At 37.0% G+C, this 13,367-nt stretch overlaps 1 protein-coding gene across 2 annotated transcripts in view; it reads left to right on the plus strand.

Moving 5' to 3' along the window:
- The window catches only part of LOC139980896 (uncharacterized), a 28,562-nt gene extending 17,421 nt beyond the window's left edge, over positions 1-11,141 (plus strand). Inside the window, exons 1-8 of one of the 2 annotated variants that reach the window (XM_071992904.1) lie at positions 206-293; positions 6,078-6,212; positions 6,425-6,489; positions 7,159-7,482; positions 7,813-8,448; positions 8,818-9,168; positions 10,075-10,235; positions 10,670-11,141. In XM_071992904.1, the coding sequence (XP_071849005.1) occupies positions 6,187-6,212; positions 6,425-6,489; positions 7,159-7,482; positions 7,813-8,448; positions 8,818-9,168; positions 10,075-10,235; positions 10,670-10,690 (1,584 nt within the window). In that variant the 5' untranslated portion in view covers positions 206-293; positions 6,078-6,186 and the 3' untranslated portion in view covers positions 10,691-11,141. Of the gene's footprint in view, positions 1-205; positions 294-6,077; positions 6,213-6,424; positions 6,490-7,158; positions 7,483-7,812; positions 8,449-8,817; positions 9,169-10,074; positions 10,236-10,669 lie in introns of those variants that run through there. The other variant, XM_071992903.1, reaches the window with a different exon arrangement.
- Positions 11,142-13,367: the final 2,226 nt, after the last annotated feature.

Raw genomic sequence — 13,367 nt, forward strand, 5'->3', positions numbered from 1 at the left:
CACATATAGTGGATAGTTTTTGTAGAAGACATGATGCAAGACTCGTGAGTTTTGTATACAAAGCGCAATAAGAACACAAATGTTTAGGCCTTGCTTGTTATAGAATGTGCAAACGACTTCTATATAGGCCTATATGACTATGTTATTACTAATATAATGACTCCGGGTTTCAGGCACTACTCTCCGGATATTTTGGTGTGGAATCCCCAGGGTACACCTTTTGAGGTGTGGATCTCATTGGAGTCATGACACCTCAATCGTGAACCTAGTGTTATAAACAATGGACAATAAAGGTATAAAATCAGTGGGAAGTTCGACGTTCATGCCGCATTCAGCATATCAAACTGTGAAGGGAAGCATGCATTAGCCTCATCCATACATAACGCTTCATATGACGATAGGAATATGTTAGTTGTTTATAACTTGTTTTTATTTGTGTTGTTTCCGATTGCTTTGTCCACGCAATTCCCTTCCTTCGTCCAATTGTCTAGTTGTATTTAGCTAAGTGTACAGTTCTTTATGTTGATGTTAATGAGTGCATGTGTTACCCAATTATGCTTAGGCTATATTATTGATTGGGAAGAAGGAAGAGAGATGTAGGCCTGAAAGGAGATGAATGTTCTATAAGAGTGGGGACAATGGGATCAGGTTTGAAAACATTTAGTAACTATTGCATACCCAAATTCGGATTTATACTGATGACCTTTCAGGCCTTGTACTAGTCACAGAGTGTCATTTACTTTCGATTTACCTATCAACAGAAAACTAATGATATAGAAAGGATCGAGTATTTATACTATATCGTTTATAATGTTCTCTTTCACTCAGTGGCGTAGGGAGGTACTTTTGAGTGGGGGGCTGAAGACTGATGGCCGGCCTGGGGAGGGGGTGTCCCCCTCCCCTTTGGATTTTTTTTTGCATTTCCAGGTGGCCTCAGATGCAATTTGGTGCAATATAGCACACTTCAACACCCACTCCATTTTGTAAACTTAAGTTTGTATTTTCACCTGGCCTTAGATGCAATTTGGTGCTCCAAATGAGTTTTTTTTTCTCATTTGGAAATGAAAAAGGGGTTTTCTGACTTGCGAACCGGGGGGGGCGAATTATACTTCCGCCCTCCACATTTTTCACTGGGGGAGGGGGGCTGGCGCCCCCCAGCTTCTTACGCCCTTTCTTTCACTTTACATATTGATAGGTAATAAAAGTAAGATTTCACAAGTTGTATAGAGCTGTCTAAACCAGACTGAGCAAGATTGCTTAGCAATGTTGTAACAGCCTTTTATTTCGTCTTCCTGCTTACCAAATCTCTAAGCTTCAGCTCATTCAACACATATACCCCATATTTGTTACCCTCACAGATACCAGGTCCCACATTAAACCTATTTTTCACCAACTTCACTGGCTTACTGTTTCTGAAAGAAAGAAGTACAAACTTCTAATCCTCACTTACAAAGCCATCCATGGTTTTGCCCCATTCTGCATTTCCAAGTTACTCACCTTACAAATTCCAATTAGCTCACTCAGATATAACAGTGCTGTTCTCCTAAAGCTTTCAAAAATTAAAACTAAGACGTACGGTGAGCGTTCTTCTCAATTTCCACATTAGGAATGTCCCTGACATAGACAATTTTAAAAGCGTCTTAAAAACTCACTTATTTACGTGCTACCCTCATTTGGGACCTTGTAATTTTTCGATCCTTTCTTGTATCTTTAAGTTTTTGTTCTACTATGCTGTATATTTGTACTCGCTGCTTCATAAATAAGTATTATTATTAGTATAAACTACAAATAAGGCTTGGTAAACTTTGGACCCGACAAAATGTCAACACACACACACACTCACGCACACATAACAATATGGTCAGAGTAAACACATACTCCCACTTAGTTTTGGCGTTATATGGTGAGACTTTTGTGAACCAAAGGTAAATGTGCATATATAACTAGGCCAAGGCTAGTGCAATGAAAATGTACAAAGAAAGCAGTCCCTCCTGTTTTCAAAATTTAGAAAATGTGGATGGAGGCTTAAAAGTAAATAAGGATTAGGCTTACAACTTTGGGGTTCCTTGCTGCTGAAAGCAAAATGAAACTATGCATTCAGATTTCAGTGAGTTTGGATGCATGTATATGTACCCATGTGACGCCTAGCTAGGGGTCAGGATTACTCAACTAGGGAATACCCGATGTTCATCACATTCACTATGTTGATGCATTGTGTATAGTGAGTGCAAGAACGTTATTGTTTTGGTAGTTATATAATGAATATTAATGTGGTCACTGGGTCAAACCTGAAAACTATATATTTTGTTAGCCTACTCGAAAACCACAGTTCCCATTCTAGTGAAAGTTGGTACCGCGTAGTTAAGTAAAAACATTAGTGTGTTGATGTCTGTTAAATTTGATATATCAGCATATTAATGAGGGGGTGTTGCTTCATATAATTTTGTAACAATAAGCAATAACTTGATGGGGGAATGCTGATGTTTATCATTGAATTGACTTTCTGCTGGTATTTCATGAGGTGTCAGTTTGCCAAGGTATATTTCCAAATTTGGTGTTTTATTTTGTTTCCGAAAACAGGTGTTGGAGCTGAAACTATCACCACTTTAAGTGTTATCAACATTACCCACCACCATGAAAATTCTTGTTGAATATGGTCATTCTAGGAAAGTAATTGAAGTAGAAAATGATGATACACTGTTCACTGAGTCATTATACAATACTCTCTGCATAATAATGAGTGTTCCATTTTCATTAGAAGAAACATTTTTCCAGTTCTTTGATGAGCTTTTTAAGTCATGGGTTGACCTTGAGCTTGGAACCAAAATTTTAGACATGAGCAAGATTAAACTTATCACTCTTCAACCTTTAAAGCCCTTGATAGGAACTGACAAACTCAATTTTAATTGTTCTGCAACTAGTGCATCTAGTTCTTGTGTGTCTGATGAAGAGAGTGATAAAGCTTCCATTGAGCTTACAGTTGGATCACTTGATTTTGAAATAGATATGACTCCACCAGAACTTTGTGCAGGTGTGATTGAAGATGTTCCAAATACCAAACAAGAGACCACTGAAGAATCAAACAAAATGATTAGTGTAACTGAAAAAGCTGGCAGTTCTGATGATAATAGTTGGGACATTCAGTTACTTTTTATCAAGTTTAGCATGACTTTGCAGAACAAGCTTGAAAATAATGAACAACTACAGTGGGACCAAAAACATGAACTACTCAATCATCTTGGAGACTTTCTGTACAAAAAAAAGCAACAGGACAATTTTCCACGCATGGACCAAGTGTAATGCACTGCAAAGAGAAAGAAATGTCTTAAACGAATCCAGCGCTACAATACGATAGCAGGAAAGAGAATTAGCATGTAAAAGCGACTATAAGAAAGCTTGGAAGCACAATCTAACTGCATGTTTTTTTTTTAAAGATTTAGAATTCTTTGCTAGGCCTGTGTAGACTCAGCATTGTTCATTAGGTTGGGAGTTACTGATAAAAAAGTAATGCATTCAAAAATAGGTCATCAGGTTGCCCTCAGCTATTTGAAAATAATATATGATAGAGATGTGTAATACTATGGGCATAATTTAATTTAAAAAGTTGATGAGAAAACAAGAATTTACTGCACTTTGGTTTAATAAACCTTTTAGGTAGGGTGACATGATCAACATCTATTCTTTTACATCTGGGGCACTATGTTAAAAGAGAGAATGTCAGCATGAGCGTAACCAGCATTTGTGATATGATCGGGACAACCCAATTGTTTTTCCCGATTTTAAGGGTCACAGAATTTAAGTTCAGGTAACGCTTGCTATTATTTGACTTTTCGTGACATATTATCAAGGTCCGTAGACAGAGTTCAAATTCTCCATCCCCTTTTAATCTTTTTCAGTAAGGGTCACTAAAGGAGGAGAATGATGGTATCGTGTTTCATAATTGAACTACCTTTGTGTATAGTACAACTTTACATGTTGCCAGTGTTTACGACTTTGTGTGCACGTTTATAAAATGTAAGCCATTTGGAAGATATTTTAGGTGACTGGGGTAGAAGGAGAGGAGGAAGGTTCCCCCTATGCCCAGTGGCTAAGACCCTGTATATGTGAAAATATCAAGAATTTTAACATACAAAATAATAGCCTTTGTGTGGGTATACACTTGCCAAATGCAAACGGAATCTATGCGATAATGATAACATGTGCGTGCTCGTTTCTGTGACAACTTGGCTCAAGGGCGTAGGAACCGGGAGGCTGGGGCGCCAGCCCCCCCCCCAGTGAAAAATATTGGGGGCGGAAGTATCATTCCGCCCCCCCCCCGCTCCGCAAGTCAGAAAACCCCTTTTTCATTCCCAAATGAGAAAAAAATCTCATTTGGAGCACCAAATTGCATCTAAGGCCAGGTGAAAATGCAAAATTATTTACAAAATGGAGTGGGTGTTGAAGTAGTGCTATATTGCACCAAATTGCATCTGAGGTCACCTGGAAATGCAAAAAAAAAATCAATCAGGGGCACACCCCCTCCCCTTAGACCCCTCCCCCTGGATGGCCATCAGTCTTCAGCCACCCCACTCAAAAGTACCTTCCTACGCCACTGACTTGGCTTGTAAAGACGATAACTCTCAAGAAACTATTTGGTGGGTGAACTTTAAAGTAAGTACGTAGATGTACCATATTAAGTAAAAGAACACTACTGTTTTCTGGCGATGTCGAAGGTCATATGATGTAAACATTGTTCAAAGTCTGTAAACATTGTATGCACGATGACAACTTAAAAAACGTCATATGGATGAACTGTATATTTAGTATGGGGGATGCACCATATACTTGTACACACGTTAACTCACAAACTAGAAGTCGACGTCAAAGTTAATTGAGGTCAACAGAGGTCAAAGGCTAAAAACTTTGTGAACATGATAACAATAAAGCTTGTATTTACTTCATACTAAATTATTTGATGCACCTTATTCATATTGATTAGAAGAAGCACGTTGTTTTCTGCAGACTTCAAATGTCATTTGAGGTCAACAGTGATAGAAGTCTGAAAACTTTATTAACCCTCTAACTGTAAAAGGAATGGTTAGATTACTGCATACTTGGAATGTGCATGCAGCTAATGGAGTTCATTGACCGTTTTGTTCTCTGCAGAGTTCAAAGGTCATTTGATGTCAAAGTAAAAACAAATCTTGTAAACTCTCAAACTCAAAATGGAAAGCGTAAACTTAGGTGGATCCATCAAATACAAGATTCCTGTATTTTCTGCAGAGATCAAAGGTCATTTAATTGAGACGGTCAGTGGTCTAAAGTTAAAAACTTAGCCAACTGGAGAATTTGTGGAAATTGTAGTTTGGTCATTGTTGCCACATAATGTGTACTATCTGCATTCAGTCAAAACACTACTGACAGATTTAATACCCTCCTGTACAAAGTTGCACAGATCGCAATGGGTTTTCTGTCAACCTGCGTTGAGGAGAGGTTGGGAGTACAGCATTCTTTGGCAAATTCATATTTCACATGGACTAGCAAACTGTCTCATTTCGTATTGGTTGCTGTATTTTATTAAGTTAGGATATGACATGAGGTAATATAGGAGGATTTTCATCGTAATGCCAAAGTGTTCATTTGTTGATGGGAAATGGGGTAATAGCATAAACAATATATTCAATCGGTAACTACCACATTAGTCAAACAGAGTCGCTCAATTGATGGTATATGTCATGATGTAATATATAAAGAATGATTTCGTCTTCACGAAAGTAAGCTTAGCTTTGCCTAGCCAACCTAAGTTAATTTTCAAAATATACTTCTCAAGAAAATCTATGATCTTTTTTTTAAGTCTTCTTTACCCATTAATCTTTTCCAATGCAATCAGTGGTATAAAATCTTACATGTAGAAAATCATATTTTGGCAGCCTACTATTCACAGGCTACAGGCAAAAATACCATGAATATTGGTGTTCGAAATGGTATAGTATGGGCTTATGTGGTTTTCGATTGGCACAGGTTTCATACTGCAATTGCGTCACTAATAGAGGCATGCTCCCAGAAATTCCCAGATATTGTTTTTGATTTTTTTTCAGGACGTTGACGTTGAGTATCCAGATAAAAATGTAGTTCTTGCGATTATCAGTAAGCTGTAAATGTTCCGATCACACCCACCTGCTCAATATTTCGAAAAGCACCACAAGAATGAAGAAGAAACCGGAAAAGTTGACGTAAGTTCTGTTTGGAACACATTTCCTCACCAGCTTTAAGTATCGTAAGGAAAAATTCGAATAAACCCCCATTAAGAAAGGGTTTATGGAATGTTAAATATTTGATATGTCAAACGTCATTATTAATTTCGACCCATTTGTAATTCCTTTAGCCCCCTTGTCGATATTCGATGATCATATTCCAATTTTCGTCTTGGTTTTCTATTTTCCAGGACCCTCGTGCAATATATTCAGTGGGACGTTCCACTGCTCCTGCTAGCAATCCTCACAACTGTTGGTAAGATACTTGTACAATGTTGTATTCATCATTTCATTATTTCCATTCATCACGTAGTGATACCACAATATTATTTTGGTTCCACTAGAAAGGATAGTGCCATTTTCAATGCGTATGTTTAGTGTTTGTTGTTGTATCATGGAAGCTTTGCCGCGATATATATTTTCGTTTTTGTTCCGTGAAGATATCAAGGCCTAACTCCTTTCATTGTGTAGTAACATAGGGATTGACCAAAACTTAACGAGTCTAAATTCTGCTTCTTCTTCGTGTAGTATGACAAGAAAAGGGTCATTAATGTTCCTCTGGTAGAGTATATCTTGAAGCATTTAATAGCACATCCATTTTCGTGCATTTATCATGGAATTGATGAAACTGGAAATTTTGTCTCGGCACTAGAGCAGAGATGAAACAAAATATTTTTTATTCAGCACACCTGCTCGGGGAGATAATCTAAATTAAATTTACATTAATTCTTAGCTTACATACCCTGCCCACGTAGCATTTGAACTGGCTGATGTACGCGTATACTGGTTTGCTATGTAATGTACTGGATAGGGTCAACAAATAACGTGACTGAAGATTTCCAATGCTCAATTCCAATGTAAACAATGAAAGCCTAGTGAATCTAACACATTTATCACGGTTTGTGATATTTCCTCTTACCAACAGGTTGTGTTCATGCGACGTGCCAGTCTCATCAGTTTGCCGAAGTGGGAGAAACTGGAACGATTAAATGTGACTTTGACCTTAATACCTACAACGTATATTGGTGCAAGGATGAATGTAACAAAACCCCTTTTATCAGATATGAATACGGCAGCGTACCACCAATATCTGGCTCAGGTTTCAATAACTTTAACTATAGTATTGACCAAAGTGGTTCTCTGATCATATTTGATGTTACAACGAACGATGATGGGAATTATACAGTCAAGTCTTATAACCGCAATGACAAGACACTCGGAATACACCTTGTTGCTCTCCATACGCATGGTAAGAGGTTTTTATAAGGCTACATAATCGTATATGTGGCGCTAAAATACTCAATCATGATTTAAATGTAACTAATTTTATATTAAAAGCTTTACAATGAGCGACATTATTTCTCCTTTTTAATCAGCAAGTCAGCATGAATTGTACTTGTAAGTAACGTAAAGTTGAGGGTCATTTAGTGTAATTACCGACTTTTTCCTGCAGTTTATCGAATTTTCAGAGTACTCAATCTTTCTTTTTGATCAATTTTGACCCAAACTGACACCTCTGTACATAAAACGTAAGTATCATGAAATTTCGTCGACACTATATTGCATTTTCTACATACAGGTGCATGCAGACAAGAACTTCCATTGATTAGCTATTGTGGGAGTCAAAATACTTGTTTGGTAGATTCTGATAAATTTGAATTTTTGAGCTGTTCTTTGGAATGTTCAAGACCAGCTATCGAACTGACATTTTACATTAAACATGAAGGATACAATGAGACAATAGAGGTCAACAGTACAGGGGAATCTGGAACAGCAATCATCGTCACTTCAAGTTTTGAAATGAATAAATATGTGAAAGATCCTCTAACTCAGTTTGTTTGCGAAGCCAGAGGGCCTGCCCTAGGGACACGCGTCCTGCAGTCAACCATATTCATCGATAAATCTAATGGCTGGGATTATAATGGCGCCACCACTAAATACTACACTATAAACAGTCGAGCTATACTACCGTGTGCGGAGAATAGTGAACCTGCTACATTTATCTGGGAAAAGATAACTGGGCACAATAGAGGGCTTATTATGTTTACTGAGAGTGGCAGACAGCACATATCTACAGCAGACTCACAACGGTATGTTAACGAAAGATTCGCTCTTGTACTGCAACAAGTAGACCTAACAGATGAAGGAAAATACAGATGTAAAATCTTCGATGGGGAGCACTATAGTGTTTATGAACAAACAGTGACCGTATTAGGTAAGTTCATCAGCTCAATATTAGAGCATATATGTCAGTAACATTTAGCACTTTTCAAGAGAATTTCCAGCTTAAGGCAAAAACGTTCGGACGACACTATTTGACAAAGTTTCTTAGTTTTGTGTATTTCATAACTCAGAATGGAGACGTACATTTGGATTTTAATTAATGAAGAAAAAACTTCTGACAAGTGTTTCAGTTGCATCGCATTCCTTTGATTCCACCCATGGCACGTCAAAGGAGCTGTAGATGTTTACATGCATTTCTAGTTTATATGAAAATATATAAGCGTATGAAAAATGCAGATAAGAAATGCTTCAATACTGAAATTTCTGCCTTTAATCATTAAATGCATTTGTTTTCTTGTAGTTCCTCCTTCTCCACCGTACATATTATCTGACGGATGTGAACAAACTACTGGACAATGTACTGTTGAAGTAGGCATAGGTACTGTTAATGTCAGCTTAACATGCAGTATCAACGAGGTCTATCCGCAACTTTCTCTGCAGTTTGAAAATAATTTCCCATTAGAAATAAAACTTTGGAACCAGACAACCTCAACTATTGCACGAAACAATAGGTTTTACGTCACTGTAACTGCCACTCTACAGCCATTAGAGTCTTACAACTGTAAGGAAGAAAAGTTCATAGTATGCCGTGCTCTTGGCATAGGTGCATCTGCCATGGTAAATACAGAAAAGAAAATCAAATTATCCTTGGGTAAGAAACATAATTTGTTAATCTTTCCTAGTAAATGTAATGTGCATCATAAAGTTACACTAAAAGGCAAATAAAAGCGTACAGTCCGGGTCTTGTATCCAATAACTGGCCCAAAGGAGAGTAAATGTATGGGAATTTTATCCATCCCCAATATTAAATTTTCATTCAAATCAGTTACCTCAGTGTGCTCAACCTTATCGTTGTTCAATAGTCATTCTCCGGCATCGTTTTACTTTTGCGAGACTTGCTGCAATCAACATATCGAACTATCCTGTCGCAAGGTGTTTTCATAGATCAATTATCATGTCGAAACAAACCTATATGCGCACCGCAAACAGCAACGACTACACATGGCGGCAAATACTAAGTGCAAAATAGCTTAACTTGACTGACCATTCGTTTTATAGAACGCTTGATCTCCGGTCAAATCAATGCTTTGTCAACCGCAAAATGCTCCACAAAGCCACGTGTTCGTGCACTTCATTTTTAGCGAGAAACCGCAATAGCTATCGTTCACTCCATTAACTTTAGACTGATGAGGACACAAAACCATATTATCCTAATGATACTAACAAAATGTTAGTAACAAATATCTCTAAGTGGTAATTAAAGTGAAATCTCGATGACCTTTTGAATATAGAACTGGCCATTGATCTTGCATGCCATAACTAGTAAAGGATGAAAACATTGGTCAATCGGGGAATCTTCTCATACTCTAGATATAGGCCCCTCCTAAGTCTAGAGTCTAGACCTAACATTAGTTTGGGTATATAGCCTGTCCTAGCATTGGTCTCAACTCTTGCCCTTCCAACATCCAATGTTGGTGTTAATATTCTACAATTAATCTATGAATAAAAAGGTATATGATTACCTTTACCATAATGTTAGCTTTCTTTACTTCTTCAGAAAGATGCCCAGTAGACATCGACACAGAGAACACACATAGAGTAATGGCTATCACTGTTGTAACGGTCATATTATGTGCAATGCTTATTGTAACCAACATTCTGATGGTTTCCCGATCACGGTCTCGGTCTCACAGACGCTTGGACCGTGGCTACATACAGGTTTGTATTTAAATTCCTTAGTTCATTCTTTTGTGTTGTTTGTGGTTTTGATGACAATTGTAAACCATTGCAACATGATCGTGCATGTGCGTACATGTATATGTTAAGTATGTCTGTGCATTTGTATGTATTTCCAAGAGAGACACTATAGTGGTGCTATATACAATATCTGTAGTATGTACAGTAATTAATATATATGTTCTGTAGCGTCTTGTTTCTTAACACGATATCTCAAGATTGGATATATGTGAATATGAATATGCAAAACCGAACAAATGCACATAACTAAATTGACATCACCAATTCCATAATTCTATTAATTTTACAAATAAACATGCCATTACTATCGTGCTGCAAAGGATGGCTAATTAATGTTTATCTGTAATAATATGTTTCTCCCTAATCGAAAAATGTTCATTGTTTATCATTTTCAGGCATTTACACGTCAAATATAGGTAAATTGTGATATTGACTTATCTGGTGTTTAAAGCACAGAATCAGTGGTGAGCGCAGGAAAAGACAGGCCCTCAGCATAAGATCGTCAGTAAAGGGAAAAGGGTTCAGTGGGGATTTCTGCCGGGGAAATAGGACCACTTCTAGGAATGCAAGCTTCCTCGAAGAAGATACGATAATTTTTCATTGAAGTTCTATGTAGCACAGTGTGTTATATGCATAAGAAAATATTTCTTTCATATTGAAGTTAACCTCTCGCATGTAAATACTGAATATCCAAGAGTAATACCTTTATCAATGTATGTGTACTTTGTTCACATACATTAATAAAATTCTCTGTTTATTAACTAATAAGGAGTTGTCAAATAGTTTTCATCATGCATTTTTGGTCATGAGTTCTGACACTATACTGTATTAAATTTAGGTATATGCTGTTAATGGACATGTTATGGCCTTCACATATGATAAATAAAGCCTATATATATATATTACAGATATATATATATATATATATATTACAGATATATATATATATATATATATATAATATATATATATATATATAGAAATATATATATATATATATATATATAGAAATATATATATATATATATATATATATATATATATATATATATATACAATTTCAATTATACAAACTAACCACTAGGCTATGGACGCTGATTGTATGTCCAGAGGTTCGAAATCGGTAAGGAAGGTCGTAATTTCACTGTATGCGTTTGTCACCTGTATCGAACAATACTAGTTCTGTATTGGTGACATATTTGCCTTGCTCTGGAAATCAAACATGATGCTAACCAACTAGAAATCATTTGTGATTCCTAAAGCCAGTTCTCGAAAGAGATACTTTTAACAGACTTTGTTCATGAAATGGAGGTAACGACTAAGGCAAATGAATGTATATATGTATATAAAATTGAAATCGTATTGAGTTGGAAAATCCAGAACAGGGAAAAAAACTTCCAGCCTCCACCGGGATTAGAACCCGGGGCCCCTGCTTTATATATATATATATATATATATATATATATATATATATATATATATATATATATATATATATATATATATATATATATATATATATATATATATATATATATATATATATATATATATATTATCCGAACCCCTGTTCTGGAGGCCTAATGTAAAGGAATCCAAGTACTGTACATTACTGATAATATGTAAATCGTAAATTTGTTAACTTACGTAATTTCAAATTCTTTTAACAAAAGATGTACAGTTTCGTTCATTGTTCCATTGTCTTACATGTCGATTAGATTATCCCCTACCAATAAAAGTATGAATGTAAGTTATATGTATCACCGCTTAACAAAAGAGTTGTTGTTTTCCGATCACACAATTCACAATAATACAGTTCATTTGACGAGCGCTCGAATGACTATGAGTGTCAAGAGTTTTTTTTTTGGGGGGGGGGGGGGGCAAGCCCGATCGAGCCGTGCGAGGGTTCCTGCAGGTTAGAAAAACACATTTTTAAACAAACAGACTAGTTAATATTAACATTGGTAAGGGTAAGAAGACAAGTAATACATACAGAATTGAAGTTAACAAATACAACGTGGGGCAACTCAAATACCGGGAGGCTGCTCCAGACCTGGCGAACCCTACCCTCCCGGGAGGAGAGCTAAGCTAATAGGAGAAAAAAGAAAAAGAAACGATCCCTTCCAGTGGCTGGGCTGCTCCCCGGAAAAGAACTATTCTTCCGGAGTTTGACTCACAAGCCCTCTGGCTTACAGGTTCCTAAACAAGGGTTCCCCTCCCTCTGCCAGAGCCGAAGGCTTCTCTTTCTTCAAAAAATCTAGTTTATCTAGAGAGGATTTTAAATTATTTTGGGGTTAGGTTTAATTAATTTTGCATTTAAGAAGGAGAATTTGAATAAGGGGGTTGAGGAGAATTTTATAGCTTCTTCTCTTACATTGTAATATCTAAGACCGGTTGTTGGGTGACCACGTCCTTGATGGTTTCAAATGTTTAGTCGTGTGTCTTTGTCCACGTCCAGACTGCCTCTTTGTGTGTGAAATTACGCAAAGGCACACACACACATCAGATAGTTTGGGCATAGACTTTGAAGGTAAGTTACGAAGCCCACGGTCTGGTTTGAGTCCTTCTGGTGTTAGGAGGTACCCAAGGTATGGTACTTATATCAGTCTCAACGGCATTTTGCACTTGTTCAGCTCTAGGTTCAACTCCCTAGCCCTGTAATATATAGTGTTTTTGAATTTGCATCATGATCTGCTATGGCTAACTCTTCTGTGTCACCACTAAGATACACAAAGTTGTCATCTGCTATGACTTCTATGTCTAGTCCTTGAAGTCCTTCTGGTGCCTCATGCTGGCGTCTTTGTTTTTCCTCTGATGCCGAGGTAAAACCAAATAACATACGCCGCCAACAGTTCCTTCCAAATGGCGACCTGAAAGTTGTCAGGTAATTGCTTTCTTCATCTACTGTGACTTGCCGCAAACTTTTTAAACATCAAGGAATAGCTTGGATTTGCAAGTGCGGAAAGATTACCTCAATTGTCGGCAGTGGAATATGTGGTTTCTTGATGGCATTATTTAAGTCTTTTGAACCGATACAGATCCTGAGTTTATTTGGCTCCTTCACTTACACCATACAACTTATCCACTCTGTAG

The sequence above is a fragment of the Apostichopus japonicus genome, chromosome 15 (genome assembly GCF_037975245.1).
Source record: "Apostichopus japonicus isolate 1M-3 chromosome 15, ASM3797524v1, whole genome shotgun sequence".
NCBI lineage: Eukaryota > Metazoa > Echinodermata > Holothuroidea > Aspidochirotida > Stichopodidae > Apostichopus > Apostichopus japonicus.